This window comes from Pseudonaja textilis, chromosome 14 (assembly GCF_049901715.1).
Source record: "Pseudonaja textilis isolate UNSWEBS1 chromosome 14, rPseTex1.2, whole genome shotgun sequence".
NCBI classification, from domain to species: Eukaryota; Metazoa; Chordata; class Lepidosauria; order Squamata; family Elapidae; genus Pseudonaja; species Pseudonaja textilis.
In genome coordinates, this window is record NC_142003.1 from 8,198,578 (window position 1) to 8,217,149 (window position 18,572).

The 18,572-nt window shown below is 43.5% G+C and overlaps 1 protein-coding gene across 1 annotated transcript in view; it reads right to left on the reverse strand.

The window, feature by feature from the left end:
- TELO2 (telomere maintenance 2) overlaps nt 1-18,572 on the reverse strand; it is a 28,669-nt gene that overhangs the window by 8,786 nt on the left and 1,311 nt on the right. The window contains exons 2-17 of the mRNA XM_026704199.2: nt 17,934-18,280; nt 17,536-17,813; nt 16,893-16,961; nt 15,929-16,076; nt 14,704-14,806; nt 13,619-13,687; nt 12,191-12,332; nt 11,298-11,434; nt 10,348-10,436; nt 8,021-8,131; nt 6,520-6,608; nt 4,493-4,584; nt 2,680-2,796; nt 2,102-2,173; nt 1,659-1,823; nt 451-542 (exon numbers count right to left, since the gene is read on the reverse strand). Of these exons, the coding sequence (XP_026559984.1) occupies nt 451-542; nt 1,659-1,823; nt 2,102-2,173; nt 2,680-2,796; nt 4,493-4,584; nt 6,520-6,608; nt 8,021-8,131; nt 10,348-10,436; nt 11,298-11,434; nt 12,191-12,332; nt 13,619-13,687; nt 14,704-14,806; nt 15,929-16,076; nt 16,893-16,961; nt 17,536-17,813; nt 17,934-18,265 (2,105 nt within the window). The 5' untranslated portion in view covers nt 18,266-18,280. The remainder of the gene's footprint in view (nt 1-450; nt 543-1,658; nt 1,824-2,101; nt 2,174-2,679; nt 2,797-4,492; nt 4,585-6,519; nt 6,609-8,020; nt 8,132-10,347; nt 10,437-11,297; nt 11,435-12,190; nt 12,333-13,618; nt 13,688-14,703; nt 14,807-15,928; nt 16,077-16,892; nt 16,962-17,535; nt 17,814-17,933; nt 18,281-18,572) is intronic.

The window sequence follows — 18,572 nt, forward strand, 5'->3', positions numbered from 1 at the left end:
ACCAGAATTCCTACCAGAGCGAACCAACATGGCTGGCTCAGGAATTCTGGGAATTGAAGTCCACAAGTCATAAAAGGGTTGTAGTTCCCCATCCCTGATGTAATAGGCTATGGTAATCACACAATTTGTTGCAGAGCAGGGCTGTCACTCAGGGCCAAAGCCCGATGTGTCACATGCTGTCCATGCCCACACCCAGTTTAGCAACGGGGGAAAAAAGTCGTGATATGTCACATTGCCATCATGGCGAATTTGACACCTGTGTTGTAGAGGATGTGCAAGGGTTGTGCAATGCTTCAGAATAACAGAAGAACACATATACAGCTCTGGCTTGTGGCCCATTAAGAGTGGCAGAACTTTCCTGGATTGCGTATGATCTGCAACTCATTAAAGCAGCTGCATCCCTAAGAGGAAATCTGTTCCAAAAGGACCTGAAGATTGAGGTGGCCTCACCTGTCAAAGTTCCGAAGAAGTGGGAAGAAGAAATGGCCAGCAATTGGAGCAAACTGGTTAGGAGTGCCCAACTGTTCTGCTTGGAACCGGCCCTGTTTCAAACAAAGAATAAGGGTTGGATACCAGGCAGAAAGAGACACCTTGACAATAGGGCATGTGGAGTTCTCCCTTCCCACGTAGACCTATAAAAGAGTTCCTTTGCTTGCAAGAGATTGTTTTGTATTCGGTCAATGCCCTTATAAGCATGGGAAACAGGAAAGAGGCTGAAAAACCCATATTTCTTTTCTTGTTTAAAAAAATCCATTTGTAAAGCTGCCCATCTTAACGTTTTACTCTGGGTGGTAGCAAACAGAATAAAAACACATGGATCCTGAGGACAAAAAATATGTAGCAGCCAAGAAAAACAACACAGTAAACAGCACAAGAGGAAGGTCCTTTCTGGTGGCCCCCAGGTCAGGCCCCACACCACATCTTCAGGGACCAACCCTCCAGCACTTCTCCTTCCCTACTTCTATCAAATGTTCTCACTGTTCATCATCCTTTGGGTCCTGATTCTTAGTAACTTGGATTCCAGGATGTAGATTGACTAACTTGGCATCCAGGAAGTGCTGAATAAGCTCCCACCATTCCACTAGCGTGGAAGAATTAAGGCCGAGGACATCTGACTAGCCCACTTACTGAATGAAAGGAACAATGACTGAGACAGCATCAGGCGACACAATGAAATCCAATCAAGTTCAATATTTGCTTACACTAAAAGACAGAATCTTGCCAGACTAAAGCTATGCTTTTCTAACCTAATGGATGGGTCCTGAAAAACTGCAGGGTGTGGCTACCCTAAACCTCTTCCTCCTTCCCCCATTCAGCTCAGGATTATCCAATCTGTTATTTTGGGCTTTTCTCTGGAATGTGCCATCTTCCCCTTGGGAAACTGTGGAGCTGCTGAGATGCCCCGCGTCCTTCTGCAGATCTACATTTCATCACGCGGGGATTGAGTTGGATGTAGAGAGAAGTACAATGTTCTACAAGGCAGGATGTTAGGTACAAGAATAAGTACCACCCATAGGTTGTGTTTGACTCCAGTGCCGTTTTTTTGGCGGCCTTCGGTCCTGCTGAATAAAGACCAAGTGGTTCAACCTGGGTGGTTGTGAGACGCTTGAGAGATTGCTGAGGTTAAAGGTTACACTCAGTGGATTTTCCTGTCCCACCTTTGCAAACCTTCGGGTCTTGCTTCTAATCCTCTCCTCCACCACTTTCTTCCAGTCTGGAGAAGAAGAGTTATGAGAGATGATTTGGATCCTGGGGTGACTGGCATTTGGTTTTGAGGGAGATGAAGCCGGTCGAGACAATTCCTGGGCAGACACGGCCAACACCTGGATGGAGAAACCAGAAGCTAGGAGTAGAAAGATGGCTACAACAAGCACCTTAAAGCTGCCGCGGTTGAGAAAGGCTGAACTGAACCATCTCTGGCAGGTAGCTATCAGCCTCTTCTTGGCCATCGCCAAGAATTGGAGAACTCGCCGCCTCCATAGATATACCATTCTCTTGTTGCACAGATCTTCCCATTCAAAACTTTATCCCCCTTTATATATTTACAGGAAATTGGAAATGACTCTAACTTAAACAGTTTCTGAAAGCAGGAGTCACCTACATCCAGGATGTCCATCCGCTGACGCAGACTGTAATTCAGGGAGTAGAATTCTGAAGTTAAATATTTGGCCACCTAGAAAAACAAGGAGACGGAGCATTTCTTCAGATGTTTATCATGGCTTCTGCATTTTTCAATTCTCCTTTTATTTAATTTTCAGGACAAGGTAGGCAGGGCAAAGAATTCCAGTGGCAACCTTAAAGTTGCTTTGTGTCTTAGAACTTGGAATTCCTTGCTCCTTCCTAGAAGGACTCACGAGCCCTGCCCTTCTAGCGCTGACTTTCTCCTGCTCTGGAATGTAGGAAGAGGGACTCTGTACCCCTCCAGAGTCTAAACTGGACTTCCTTGTGTGAAGTTAAGGTAGCAGAGTTTTCCACAACCCAGGGGTGGGATTCAACCGGGGCAGGCCCAACAGCTGATCGTTGGAGTTACCAGTTTGCCCAAACCAGCCCAAACCGGTGGAATCCCACCCCTGCCACAACCCCCATAGAGCGCCAAGAATTCTGCACCCTTTTCCCCAGCTGCTTAGCTAACTCCAAGAGTTTGAATCCTTTCACCCAATGGTCAACACAAGGACTTACTCGGATGGGGTCTGCGACAGTAACAGCCACCAAGGCACCTTGCCGAAGCCCCGCGAACCCTTCGATGTAGCTCTTCTCTTCCAAGTGGAGCAAGACTTTTGCCAGTTCCACGCTCATCTGTGCAAAGAAGAACACAATCCAGAGGCCATCCCGAATTTACTATGGAATTTACCCTACACGCTCAATTTAATTCAGGGTAAATTCATAGCCCCGGAACTGGCTATAGAGTGCTGGGTGGCGGAAGACAACTTTATGACAACCTCCTGCTGAATCTAGGGGACGCTGCAATCTGAGGAATCAGCAACTCCACCTTTCCATGTTAATGGAATTATCTCACCTACGTTCTACAAAGCAAATTCAGAAACCTGTCCTAAAGTAATAGTTTTTTGGTCATCAAGGGGCATGCACAAATTCTAAAAGAGCACCATTGGCCTCTCTCTTCTGGTTAAACCCAAAAAAACTACAGACACAGTGAATAAACCATGATTTATCCTCCAGACAGATATGAGCCTCCTATCCTTAGAGATTTTTTAAAATGCATTTTGAAGGAAACGCATTGTGAATTAACCGATCCGTGCTGCAAACACAATTACTGAACTCCTCAACTCGTCTATCCCCCCCACCCACACACTGATACTTCCCCCGATAATATATATCTTGTATAAACTCTCTGTGCATTATACTTATATTCAATATGTTCATAAACACTCTGTACAGTCGTATATATTCCTTCCATAGATATATATTCTGTATATTCATAGATATTCTGTATATAGTTATATATTTTGTATATCTGTATTTATATGTTTATACTTCATTGCTGTTTTACACTTCTGGTTAGATGCTAACTGCATTTCGTTGCCTGTGTTCATGTGCAATGACAATAAAGCTGAATCTAATCTAATCTGCAATCTAACACTGCAATCTGAGGAAATAGCAACTCCACTTACTTAACAGGATAACAGAGTTGGAAGGGGCTTTATAGGTCATCTAGTCCAACCCCACCACCCAAGCAGGAGACCCTACACCATTTCTGACAGATGTCAGTCCAGTCTCTTCTTGAAAGCTTCCAGGGATGAAGCTTCCACAACTTCTGAGGGAAACTTCTGTTCCACTGGTTGATTCTTCACACAGGCGCCTTCCCACAATTCAAAGGAAGGAGTTCACTTCTTTTCTCCTTTTGGGTCCATTTTCAAGCCTACATTTTAACCCAGCTGGTTTTAAATGACCTATAAGACTAGTTTGCTGGGTTGAACAAACCAATACGTTATGGTTAATGTAATATGGGTGGTGGTGGTGATCCAATTCCCTTTTTGGCACCCCGAGACTCACTTCACACATTGCTTCTCCCTCTTAAGCCACGGTTTAGCAGGCAGTCTGAAGTGAGTCTTGAAAAGGCTTTCATGAAGAGAGTGTTGTTAATTAAGCCTTAACTTATATATAGGTACTATTTCTTGTCATTTTCTTTTTCTTTCTCTTCAAACGTATCTCATAGGCCCGCCAGGACAAGTCTTTGAACTATTCTTGGCAAGATAATCAGAAGTGGTTTGCCGTTGCTTCCATCCTAGGGGTGGGAGAGAGTGGCTGGCCAAAGGTCACCCAGCTGGTTTTGTGCCTAAAGTGGAACTGGAACTCGCAGCTTCCCAGTTCCTAGCCTGCTGTCTTAATCATGACACCAAACTGGTTCTCTTCGTGTTATTAACTATGGCTGTAAAATAACTATTACCCCACAGGAAATCCCTAATCCATAACAACCCCAGCTGACAACTTCCAAATCCAAACTTCTATGCGAAGAGGCGCAAACTGCATTTACCTCTTGAGTGGTGGCTGTGTCCCTCCGGATCAGAGTTTCCAAGACACCCAAAGTGGCTTCGTATTTTTCGGCATCTTCCGGTCCCGTCAGAACTGAAGAAACGGAAGAGGACCGTTTGAAAATGCAGAGGATCTTCTGTCAAATTCCAGACTAAGAAAAGGAACGGCTTATTTCTCTTATTTCTCTTCCTACTGTCCTTATAGGATGGTTGTAACACGGAGTTCGCCCTCTGGCTTGCAATTTAAAGATCAGCAAAGAGAAGTGTCATATCCCTAAAGTGATACTGCCATTCAACTGGGAAAAGGGGGAAAAGAAATAAAGAAATATAATCGAGTATATTTCTTTATTTCTACTTTTGGCAACTGTTGTTTTATAACCTTTATCCTGGCGCCTAAATGCCCTGAGATTTTCTCACCTTTGGGGGAATGTATAAGGGAGGAGGGCCATGTGGGTTGTTCCACTCTGAAAGCCGGCAGATGATGATCCTGGGAATGCTTGCTTATTTGGTTCTCAGGACAGCCGTTGCAATAATATCTTCACACTTGAGGATTGGCTGAATCCACATTGGGTTGAAGGGAGGGGTCTCTATTGCCTTAATTCTAACCATATTGCCTGAGGGAATTCAGAGTCTGAATTCTGAGTTCTGGTGTCACTTCTGCTCAATAAAAGGTTCCTTTTGAAATACCAAGTTTCAAGAGAGTTTTTTTAGTTTTGGGAGTAAGGAGGAGAGGCAGGGCCTTACAAGAAGGAAAATGGCAAACGAGTGTTTGTTTGTAATTGCAAAGTACGTATGATGACCATCTACACCAGAGGTGTCAAGCTCACAGTCCGTGGGCTAGATGCATCGCATGCTGGCCACGCCCATCCCGGGTTTACCAAAGGGGAGAAAAAAGTCCCGATATGTGAGTTTGACACGCCTGATCTACGCTGCCAAGAGCCTGTGGAATGAGAAGATCGTATACATCAGTGTTCTCAACTTTACACTACATGGATTTCAATTCCCACAATTCGCCAGCCGGAATTTTAGAATTGCTACGGTTGAGAAACACTGGTGTAAATAAATAAACAGACACATCCATACAACTCAAGGGAAGGAGCTGCCTTTCCGTGGTCCAGCTTCCTCAATCAATAGGGCAGTAACTCTACTGAATTTTACTGTATAGTGCAATATGCATGCAATATCAGGGGTTTTCAATTCAACCGTATAGAAGGTGAAGGATGAGTGTTTGTGTTTATTTTCATAGCCATCATGTACACTGAAGATGGTATTTAATTTCATTGTACAAGGTACAATGACAATAAAGTAAATTAAACTAATTTGAATGCTTTCGAATTGCTTGGATTCTGACCAACTCTGGATGGGGAATTCTGGGAACTGACGCCCATCACCTGGAAAGCCCTGGGTCCACCCACTCTTTATCCCAAAGGTGTTTTTTTTTTTTCAAGAGGCAACTGGACTCCCTGTTTTTTCTTTGAAGACATTTCGCTTCTCATCTAAGAAGCTTCTTCAGCTCTGACTGGATGGTGGGGAATGGAAGGATTTATACTCCTTGCAGACAGCTTGTCATTTGCATCCTTTTAGAGAGTCCTTGAGACCACTTGGAGTCCTCAGGATCACCTGAGTAGTGAAAATGGGTGTGGAGCCCTCTTGGAACTGCTGCAGATAAACCTCCAAGAGGCCTCAAAGACTCTCCCAAAAGGATGCAAACGACCAAGTTGTCTGCAAGGAATATAAATCCTTGCATTCTCCACCATCCAGTCAGAGCTGAGGAAGCTTTTTGGGACGAGAAGCGAAACATCTTCAAAGAAAAAACCAGAAAAGTCCAGGAATCTCCATAGACGCCCAGTCTTTATGTTTAAGTGCAAGACCTGGCTATGCAACTCATTTATTCAGGGGATGAGAAACCCAGCAAATTGTAAACCAGTCCTGTTTCCCCAAACCTGTAATGGACAGAAATAACCATTCTCGTCAACCAGGCCGGAAAGAACCCTGGCGCCTCCCTCCATTTCTTTCTTCTTCTTCTTACTTTCAAAACAGTCCCTGATGTAGGTGGGAGCTCTGGTTTTCTTCAGCTCTTTATCCTGTGACATGTCATAAGGGACGAGGTCGTCATCGCTGCCGAAGGAATCCGGGAAAGAAGATCAGTCAATTCATAGACAGCCAGCAACTATTTTGCCCTTGACTTATGAAAACAATAATTCATATTCTAACTGCGGCCAGATTAGCATTTGCCCAGTGCTGGAAATCATCCTGTTTACCTACAGATCAATTGGTCATTCAGAAAATATGTGACTGCGCAGAAATGGACAATTTAACCATAGCTCTTAAAAATAAAGAGTCTTCAGCATTTGATAATAATTGGAATGCGTGGTATAATTGGTTATATCAGAGATAAACCGTTCGATGAATAATGGGTAATTTAAGCATAAATAGTGATAAGATGTGTATATTTAAAGTAAGGTAGGAGAATTGGATCTTGCAGACTGTCAAGAAGGATATCTGTCTGGTTTTAACGTATTTTCTTTTTTCTTCCGTCTCTTTGTTTTTTTTTCTTTCTTCTATACTTCTTTTTTCTCCTTTTTCGGTCGCAAGACCGAGCGTTTTTTTTTTTTTCCTCTCTCTTTCCCTTCTTTCTTTCTTCTTTTTCTCTCTCTGTTGCATATGTAATGTTGTTATGTTATTTTTAATTGTAAATTCAATAAAATTTATATATATATATATATATATAAAAAAAGAAAACAGTTGAGCCCAAAGTTTCTGGTTTTAGCATCTCCCTAGTCAGGTGATCCAAAATTTAAGCACTTGGCAACTGGACTGAATTTAGGACAGTTGCACCCCATGATAGCGAACCTATGGCATGCGTGCCACAGGTGGCACGTAGAGCCACTTGTGCCGGCATGCGAGCCTCAGGCAAACTTACCTCACTGCGCATGTGCATGCACATGCGCACGCCTCCGAGCTGATTTTGGCTTCCCAGAGGCTTGATGAAAGCCTCTGCAGCCCCCAAATAGGCCCGTTTTCATCACTTCCTGTATTTTCGGAAATACCGGAAGTGATGAAATGGGCCTATTTTTCGGGCTGCAGAGGCTTTCATCAAGCCTCTGGGAGGGCGAAAAGGGCCTCAAACAGGCCAAAGATCAGCTGGGAGGCACAGTGCAGGTAAGGGAGCAGCGGAAGAGGGGGATTGGGCATGGGGGGGGGGCACGCATTGCCTTCTGGGTGCTGGCACACAAGCGCGCATACGATTTTTGGCCCAAGAGTCCAAAAAGGTTAGCCACCACCTGTCCTGAGGTCCCATGAACACCAGTTGTGACCTTCCCAGCTGGCTTCCGATCAGCCAAGCCAACAAGGGAAGCCGCATTTGCTTAATCATGATTCATTTAACCGCCGCAGTGATTCGCGTAACAGTGGCAGAAAAGGTTGTAACATGGGGCCTAACTCACTTAACAGCCGCCTGGCTTAGTAAATTTTCAGGCTCAGTTGTGGTCATACGGTTGAGGACTGCCTGGGTCATTTGTTTAGCCTACCTATCAAGCTCTGAATCAACTCCCTTTTCGGGGTCTTCAGAGGCATCCAAATCTGCTGGTGTCACACTGGAAGGTAGAAGCGCGCTGGAGGTCAGGTTGGATGTGCTGTCCCTGCAACAGGAAAAGGGGATTTTTAAATGTTATTCTTTTGTTTACCAAATGTAGGCACCGCCCAAATCAGTATCTAAGGTCTCCAAACTTGGCAACTTTAAGACTTGTGGACTTCAACTCGCTGTTTGAGGAAGTTGCGCAACATTCTCAGAGACTCTTCTCATCCTGCTCACAATCTTTGTGAAACTGTTGCCTTCTGGCAGAAGATACAGAACAATTAAAACTCAGACCCCACGTTTTCCGAACAACTTTTATCCCAGAGCTATAATTGCAATTAGCAATGAACTTAAGGACCACCATCAGTGAGCTGTTGGACAGTATTACTTGGTCTGTTGTGTGGATGCTAGTGTCATCCTCTAGTTAGAGTCGTATTCTGAGGGAGAGGAGGAACAGCCGACAGGGAATGGAGGTATGACTCCGGAGGTTGTGGAGGAGGCTGGGGAAGGGCAGAGGCTGGCTGGGCAGTCAGAGGAAGAACCAGGCCCATCCCCTCTTTATCCTAGTACACACAGGGAGGAACGGAGAAGGAAACAACTTGGCTTAAGAGAGAGGAAATGGCCATGATCCCCATCATTGGTTGCAGCTGGGGAGAATAGTGTATAAGGGAGACAGTTAAAACACAGCATTGCCAGAAGCAAAGCGTGTTTTATTTGGGGCTGAAGTTATCTTGGTTGGCATCCTTCCAACAGACTGTGCCTCGTTATCTCCCTGAAGTTGGTAACTACTTATCCTGGTCCGTTGTGGAAATTCCTTCATTGTAGTTTGTTTTCGTTTTTTTATTTTACCTCTATCTGCTCATTAAGTTCGGACTTTTGAAGACCATTTTTGAATACGTTTTATCTCCAACTGAGAATTATTGAACAGTGGGGCCAAGTTGGAGGCATTAAAGGCATTTATTTACATTTTGGATTTTATTACGTTTGTGTTACACTCCAGGTCATCACACTTGTGTGTTTTAATTAAGGGGGTGGGGAATCTTGGTGGGTGGGTGGATGTTTGGGGATTGTTATGTGTGTGTGTGCATGTTCGGTCTAGCCTCCAAGTATCACGTTAATTTTGTTGTATGTATATACTGTGTGTATATTCGTACAATGACAATAAATTATTATTATTAACTCCCAAAGTTAATGCATAGCTGGCTGAGGAATCCTGGGAGTTGAAGTCCACAGGTCTTAAAGTTGCCAAGTTTGGGGATTCCTGATCTAAGGGTTTACATGTCTAGCCCACAATTCTCTTCACATGGTGTCTGATTTCTGGTTATGCTTTTAAGATGTTCAGGATGTCATCAGATTGTTCACAAAACTCAGGGTGGCACATCTGATTCTGCCCTTGGTTTGACTTTCACAGACATTTCTGGCAACCAACTACATTCTTGGTTTTCTCTATCATCTCTTAAAGGCTATTAAGCCACTTAGTTTATAAGGGACATTTTTGGCAGACGGCGGTGAATATGATTCCAATAAGTATCTTCAAAATAAGCTGGCCACAAAACGCTATTCGAGAATTCAAAAATATTCTCCTAAAATGCCAAATCTTCATACTGGAAGGGCCAATGATGAACATGACAGGCAATTGGTCTGATATGGAAAGTCAGAAATGGAGCGCTATCACTGAAAGAGTCTTTTAAATTTTAGAACAATTAGTCCCTTTTAATAACTTAAACAGTACAGTTAAAAAACGAACCAGCGGTAGATGCAAGCATTTCATATCGACTCATCAGTATCCTACATCACAATAAACACGGTTAAAATCAGCATCAAGTATAAGATCTAGCAAGAGCATTAATTAAGCCTATAACTTAACCCATAACTAAAAGAGTCCTTAAATTTGGAGAAGCGATACAACACACACATACGGCCATTTAATCTGCTTTTCTCCTGCACAAAGCACTTTCCGACGCAGTGTGGCTTATTATTTTAGGCTGTTTCTGGGTTTGGGAGCTAAGGAAGGGTTAGCCTTGGTTACCATGGAGATGGGAGACGAAAGGGAATCAAGACTAAGGAGTCCAAAAATGATCTCAGCAGCAGGTGACAACCTATCACTTCTACATCTTCACCAAGATAATAACTCTAGGGGTAAGTTCATGAGGTCATCAGGGCTTGAGTTGACCAATACGGCACCTTGATTTCTATTCAACCAAAGTCACCAGGACAAATCTCCCTCCCTCCCTCCCCCTCCCTCTCTCCCCCTCCCTCCATGCACCCCCGAAAGCTTACCCAGTGTCTGGGGGCTTGGGGTCTAGCGCCTCTTCCAGTCTTTGGGTCAGCAAGGATTTCAGCTCTTTAATCTCATCATCTTCTTCATACTGAAACATTCGACATGTTAACCATTCAAATGTGCTGACAAATGGTTCAAGTACAGTTTTGAAAGAAGCCGTATTTATGACCAAGGTCATAAGCACAGTCTGATCCTGGCTTAATCTATTTGTTTCTGTTCTGATTAGTTTCCCGAGTTCCAGTACAACAGGGAACTGTTATTCGTTTAAAAGTGGGAAGCCAACTTTTCTCCTTTCATAATTTTGGTCAGGGAAAAGCCTCCAACCCAGCCAGGAACCTCTCAAAAACACCCATCAAGAAGCAGAGGGAGAAAAAAAAAGTCTTCCTTCCACACATTTAAGATTGGGGTTTAATTGGGGTTTAATTCAGGTATGTATATTATGTAGTTGCTTAATTGTTAATTTGTATAGGGTGGCACACTCTAATTGATAATCGTTGGGGAAACTTTTTTCGAAATGTTTGAATTGAGATGGAATTTTTGAAATGATGAAATAAGAATACGCGATGAAATTGCAAACCTGACAGATAAAAGTATAACGTACAATGAACGTGAAGATATGAAATTTATTTAAAGTTAAAGGAAACAGGCTAAGAAATGAATTGAAAAAAATTATAAAATAAGCTGGAGGAAAGTATTGGAGAAAAAATAACAGAAAATATGTAAAGTAATAGTAAGATATGAAACTAAATGTGAAAGGCGAGTATGTAATCAAAGACATGTTTGTATGGAAATGTGAAAAACCTGGAATCATGCTGTTCACTAAAAAAGAGATGTTTTTAAAATGTGGAAAACTGAAATAAAACTTTTATAATAAAAAAAAGATTGGGGTTTCTTTAGTGTGCTACTTTTGCAACAAAATCCCTACAGCAAAATCACTCTAGCCGCTTGCCTGGAACACCAACGCGGGCCCTTCCGGCGTTATCTTGGCGCTGACAGATTCTGCTACGACCATGCCCATCCGACGGATCCGGGGCAAATTACTGTCCAGGTGGCATTTCATTCCCTCCATCAGGCTGGTAAAGAGCTCTGGAAAGGCAAGCCAGAAGCAAAGGAACAAGTTCATCCTAAAATGCAAGGTGCTCCTCTGATCAGGCCAGATCAACGTATCCATCAAACACCTGAGTATGAGTTTCATCGTTCCCTTAACTTTTCCCAGCAAGAAGTAGAACTTAAAACATGTTTGTCAATTCATAAAATATTTCTAGGGTCTTTTTAGAGTTGCCAACAGAAAGGCAGAAAGGGGGAGCAGTGCGGCAGCTTGCAAACCAAAAGTGCATTCCGTCAATGTTTTCAAAGATAGTAACTGGGTGACTGAAGTTTCAGCATTCTAACTGGAGAACATGCCTGATGACTCTTGGCTATGGATGTGTCCCATTGGAGAATATGAATTACGATACACCCAGGGGGGGTGGAGGGGAAAACCAGGGTCAAGGGTGACAATGAATAATGTGTCTCGGAGTCGGCTACACCCAAGCAGTGCCAGCATGTTAACTCCCAATAAATCCTTTGGAAGTTTTGGAAGTTTGGCTCCAGACTCATGATTTAAATGGGGGTGATTTCCGGAATCCTGACACTTCCTTTATGAACCTTTTCCCCATCTGTTCTCTGACGCCTCCTTCTCTTATTTTGGCTAAAGAAGTTGGGGAGGGAAGAAGGGAGAGCTGGAGAAGGATGGGCTGCCGATGGCTCCAATAAGGAAGCAGCTCTTGAAGAACCTGAGACCAGGGAACGGAGCCAATTCTGCCCCATCCTTTCTGCCAAATCCTCTTCTGCCTCCTTTACCTTGTCGGCTGGCTGAGAGGTCTTCTTCTTCCAGGTGAGAGAGACAGAGGAGGATGGCCTTGCTAATGTAGAGCTGCTGCTCGGCTGGGGAGTGTTTCACGGCACTGCTGCTACTCCAGGTCTCCAGCAGCTCTCTCAGAATCTGCATCAGAAGCTCAGCATCAGGTCCGAGTGGGCTTTCGGCTCTGTCCCATCCCATCCCATCCCATCCCATCACTTTGGGCCTGAAGGAAGACAGGCAGGCAATTTTCCTGCTTGAAGATGCTAGACTGGCACCAGGGAAGCCCGGATTCAAATCCACTCCGATTAACTTTGGGTCACTCCTGGTCTTGTCAACCCACCCTACCTGACAGGGCAGTTCTTACAGGGCAAGGAGCGATCTATCCAGGAGTGGGATACGACAGGGTTAACAACCCAGTTCGGGATTTACAAGCTTCCCTGCACACTGGGAGCCGCACGCCTGTAAATCGTCATCAGCAGGCTGCATGCAGAGATGTAGCCTTTGAAACAGCCCTCTTTTCCTGCTTTTTTAACTGCAGCTGTGCCTCGTTCAGCAGCTGAAGTTGAAAAATCAGGAAAAAAAGATCAGGTAAGAGCCCCGGTGGGCATGTGGGCAAAACCATCAGCAGACATAGAACCAGTTCTGCTCTTCAGAGCTACCGGTTCTACAGAGGTGGACGGAACCGGTAGAAACCCACCCCTGGATCTATCCATTTATAGGAACGTACGACTGTAACTTGGTTGCTTGTATCCTTACAATTTATACTGACTGTTTCCTAGTATGATTTGCTTGCTTATTGTACCTTATATCTGTTATTAAGTGTCCTACCTTATGATTCTTGACTCTTGAGGAATGTATCTTTTCTTTTCGGTACCCTGAGAGCATTTGCACCAAGACAAATTCCTTGTGTGCCCAAACAAACCTGACCAATAAAGAATTCTATTCTATTCTATTCTATTCTATTCTATTCTATTCTATTCTATTCTATTCTATTCTGTATTTAGATGCTTCTTGAAAAGCCAATGTAGTGTAGGGGCTGGACCAATAGTGACAAAACTCAGATGCAAGTCCAACATTAGCCATAGAAGCTGGCAGGGTGACTTTTGATCGCTTCCTCTCTCAGCCCAACCTGTTCAAGAGGGTAGTTGTTGCAGAAAAAAATTAAGAGGGAGAGACATTCTTTTAAACAACCGGCTTCATTTACCCTTTTTGCCATCGATGGGTTGAGTCGTGCGAATCCAAGCATCTGCTAGCCGTTTGTCTCTGGAGTTAACTCCCACCCCAGTTCGGATGCTGCCTCCACCGGCCTCTCTCAAACGGAGAGAAGCATAACCTTCAGGCCTTGACGTGGCCACAAGGGCTGCTTCATCCCACCCTCTGCCCTATTTAGGCCCGCCAATTAAGCCCTCCATTAATACACTGCTTACTTTGGTCAGCAAGGAACGACGGGTGGTATCCAGGGCAAGGTAGCCAAGGAGAGTCTGCAGCACCTTGGTCTGGAATCAAATCAGAGAGTTTAGGTAAAGGTAAAGGTTCCCCTCACACATACGTGCTAGTCGTTTCCAGCTCTAGGGGGCGGTGCTCCTCTCCGTTACAAAGCTGAAGAGCTAGCACTGTCTGAGGATGTTTCCGTGTTGTCCGGAGACGTCTCCGTGGTCATGTGGCCGGCATGACTAAACATCAAAGGCTCACGGAACGCCCTTCCCTTCCCACCAAAGGGCTCCCTATTTTTCTACCTGCATTTTTTACATTCTTTCGAACTGCTCAGTTGGCAGAAGCTGGGACAAGTAACGGGAGCTTACTCCATTACGCGGCGCTAGGGATTCGAACCACCGAACTGCTAACCTTTCTGATCCACAAGCTCAGCGTCTTTACACGCTGACAAAACCCAGTAAACCATTCCAAGAAGGAAGCACTTGCTAGCAGGGTTGAAGGTGCACAGAGGTAACAATCACAGGTAGTCTTCAAGTTACCACCCATTTAGTGACTGTTGGGAGTCACAGTGGCACTGAAAAAGTGATCTATGACCTTGCACTTACAACCATCGCAGTATCCCCTTAGTCACGTGGTCAAAATTTGGCTGCTTGGCAACGGGCATATATTTACCATGGTTGCAGCATCCTGGGGTCATGTGATCCCCATTGTTGGTCTTCCCAGGCTGGTTTCCGACAAGCCAAGCCAATGGCAGAAGCTCGGTTTGCTTAACGACTGTGTGATTCACTTAAGACAGTGATTCATTTAACAACAATGGCAAAAAAACCAAACCCCAGGTTGTAAAATCAGGCACAATTCACTGAATTGGTCATACGCTGAGGACTACCTCTGTATCCCAGAGACTTCTGATAAGAGAATTAAATCTGGTGTCCAAGCACTCACTTTATAATGGGAATATTGTGAATAATTGCCATGTTTTAATTCTTGTTTGAAAAGGAATAAGATCCCAATCTTTTCAAAAGTGGTTAAGTCCAGTCCGTCTCACTGACCTCTTTCATTCCCCCACTAAGATACTCACCGGAAAGCTGTACTGAAGCAGCAACAGTTTTTGTGTGATGACAAACTGGGCCTTCTTGTTTTTGACCACCAAATTCCCCAGCAATCGCGACAACACAACGGGCCTAACAAGGCAGACAAACACACTTACAGTCAACACATTCAGTTACGTTAATACTGGGCTGTTTTTAGTCACTACTGTATCCTGTGCTTCCCTGATTAAGAGAGGTTTTAGAAAAGTGCACAGTACCTTTAAGAACATAAAACATACCAAAAGAATTGGGAAATAATCGACATAATCTATCTCCCATAAAACGAACAAGTTATTATTTTTCAACAGTGCACATTCCAATGTGAAGCTGTAAGATAGTTGGGGTTTTCTTTAGTATAATCTGCGAACCGAGGCACAAATGACCAGCAACCAGGAAAACTGAAGAGCACTGAAACTCTTCTGTTGTATTAAAAACTAGTAGTAGTTCAAAACTACTGCTGGTATTGAAACTAAGCCACGAGATCTTGGAGTGGCTGATTTTTATCCTCGCTTAATTGCTTTATAAGTAACTCAAGGAAATGAACACTCCTAAAACTCCCTCTTCCATCTATTTTCCAGAATATGGAAACCTTGGAAGGTGAGTTGGACTGAGAGAAAAAGCTTGGCCCAATGTCATAACATGGCATTTATTCTTAAAGTGAGACTAGAACTCAGCCTCCTGGTTTATAAGCCAGCACCTTTACCACTAGACCAAACCAGCTTTCAGACACTGTTGACCCATGATTAACAGATTAACAGAGTTGGAAGGGACCTTGTAGGTCATCTAGTCCATCCCCCCTCCCAAGCAGGAGACCCTACATAAATTCTGACAGTCCAATGTCTTCTTGAAAGTCTCAAGTGATGAAGTACCCACAACTTCCGAAGGCAACTTCTGTTCCATCAGTTGATTGTTCTCACTGTCAGAAAATTTCTCCTTATTTCCAGGTTGAATCTCCCCTTGTTCAGTTTCCATCCATTATTCCTTGTCTGGCCTTCAGAGAATAACTTGACCCTCCTCCTCCTCTCTGTGGCAGCCCCTCAAGTATTGGAGGACTGCTCTCAGGTTTCCCCTGGTCCTTCTCTTCACTAGACTAGCATTAATTTTAACTTGCAGCAGTATGGCCTCTTGATGGCTGCTAGATCCAGGTGTTGCCAGAACACGAAAAAGACAAAACGTTAATGTGTCATAGCCCCACCTTCTCCCAGTAACTCTTACCCTGGGACTGCCTGGACCAAGCCACAGACCACTGCTTCCATCCAGCGATCGGGCAAGCTCTCAAATAGTCGCCAACAGATTCTCTGCCAGATGCAATCAGACTGAGTGTAATTGGTTAGGTGAGGCACCAACGCGCTCAAGATTTCTTCTGCATTAAGAAACAGCAAAACCATGCACTTCTGAGATTGGAAAAAGCAAGACGGAGCTCATAAAACAAGCTGCCCTCGCTCTTTTTCAGAAGGTAGGTTTTTAAAAGAGTCATCGTCAAAAAGCTACCCAATGTGCTTTGATATTTTTGTTCCCATCTTGTTCGTGTTGAAGGTGCCATTTAAAGCGCTTCCTGGTTAAAAGGATTCTTTCTTTCTTTCTTTATTTATTTATTTGGTCAAACAATTATTAGATAACAGGTATAAGTATAAACATGGTTATAAATACATGAAATGGATACGAATAAGAAAAAAGAAACAATAGGACAGGGACAGTAGGCATGTTTTGGTGCACTTACGCATGCCCCCTACAGATCTCTTAGGAAAGAGTGAGGTCCATAGTAGACAGTCTAATGTTGAAGATTTTGGGATTTGGGGGTGACATCACTGTTGCCTAGGGATTCCTGTGTAGGCTCCTTTCATGTCCCCGTCAAGGAGCTGGAGCGAATGACAGGAGCTCACTCCACCACCCAGCAACACTCAGGTCTCAAACAGGAGCTTGCTAACCTCCAACCCAGCATCCCCACAATTTTGTTTGCACCACAGACTACAAGAAAATTGCACACCCTCTCTTTCCTTTAATAACAATCTGCTACATATTTATGTTACTCCTTAGTTGGCTTAGTTCAAATCCTCAATCTTAAACCTGTAACATTTTGAAGAGGAAAAAGAGCTTATGGATTGCTGGTAGCCCTCCACGTACATATTTCATTCAACCTGAGCAACAGAAAAACAGCAATATCATACACAGTACTCACTTTGTCTTCCATGCACACAGACCTTTCCTAACACTTGAGATACAAAGGAAATGGAACAATCCAAACCATCTGGAAATACATAAAAGCACAACAGTGAAGGGATTGGTCAGATCCACTTCTATCCCAAAACCTTTTTTTAAATCAATACTCAGTCTGCTTTAACTTTCTCCAAGCCAGTCAAAACACACTTGATGAGAGAAACAGAAACAATATCAAGGTCAGTGATTCTAAACCTTAACAACTTTAAGATGTGTGGACTTCAACTCCCAGAATTCTGGTGAGCAAGTTGGCTGGGGTATTCTGGGAGTTGAAATCTACATATCTTAAAAGTTTCCAAGATTGAAAGACACTGGTCTAAGTAATGATAGACTGAAGTGCCATTATTACTTGTGGAAGTTTATGTCTGGGAGATCAAAGTTTTCCCACTTGTAGACTTTGGAGTAACTTCTATTTTCAATCCCAGCATGTAGAACTGTTTATATGAATTCTCTTAGAAGCAAACACCTTATCATTTAAAAAAAAAACATTTTCTCCTGTAATTGTATTTATTTTCGCTCATACACCCTTCCCTCCTGTTCAGTAGTTCACAGCAGTTTTTGCCTGTTCACCCACTAGATACATTAATGTGTCTGTCAATGCTTACCACGTAGTGAGCCAGAAATTCTTTCCATCACCTGGATAATTTCCATGCCAAGCAATGGAAAATAATTTTGAGGGTAGAAGACTGGTCGGTTGACTTCCTGGAGTTTGTTCCCTAAGTGATCAGGTAAACATACAACTTTGTTGAGAATTGCTTCGCGCAAAACCAGAGAACCGCCTTCTGTATGCTGCTTGCAGATTTCCCATATTAAAGCAGAGAGTCTGGACTTCTGCAAGAATTGCTCTAGGGTATCAACTGCTTTATTCAGACGAAAACTTGGCCTGCGGAGAGAAATACTGGCCGTAACAACTTATTGATCACTTTTATTTGGCTAGCCCTCTAGGGAAAGAAGGCAGCTCTTGAAATAATTATATAATTATAGGGAGAGAGATTGTGCTTACTCTGCAGAAATTATAGCATCCAGTAAAGCCATAAAAGATTGATCTGCTGGTCCATCAATGAAGAAGCTAGCCCACAGTTCTTTGGCTTCCTCTGATGGAAACTGCTCTGGCCAATCAGGACTCAGGTTGCTGAGCAGAGACTGAACCAAGACAGTAAAATGATTGCGGATAAATTCTTCCTTCTGTTTTATGGAGGGTGGATTTTCAGATTCATCAAGATACCTCCTGACTGCCCACAAAGTCTCCTGGACATGGGCACTATCTCTGGAAGAATGTAGGGTGCTAATTGCTTCTTTCACTGTATTACGAACATCATGCAACTTAGGATCCATTTCTCCCGGCTGCTTCTAGAAGGAAAAATGAGAAGTTTGATACACCGTTCAGAAGATAGTAGGAGCATATGTGCAGCCAGAATAATCTTGAACTGAACACACCCAAAACTGTAGAAATGATAGTAGATTTTAGGAGAACCCTTCCCATACTACCTCCTCTTACACTACCAGACAACCCAGTATCAACAGTAGAGACCTTCAACTTTCTAGGTTCTATAATATCTCAAGACTTAAAATGGACACCTAACATCAAAACGTCATCAAAAAAGCACAACAAAGAATATTCTTCCTGAGTCAACCCAGAAAG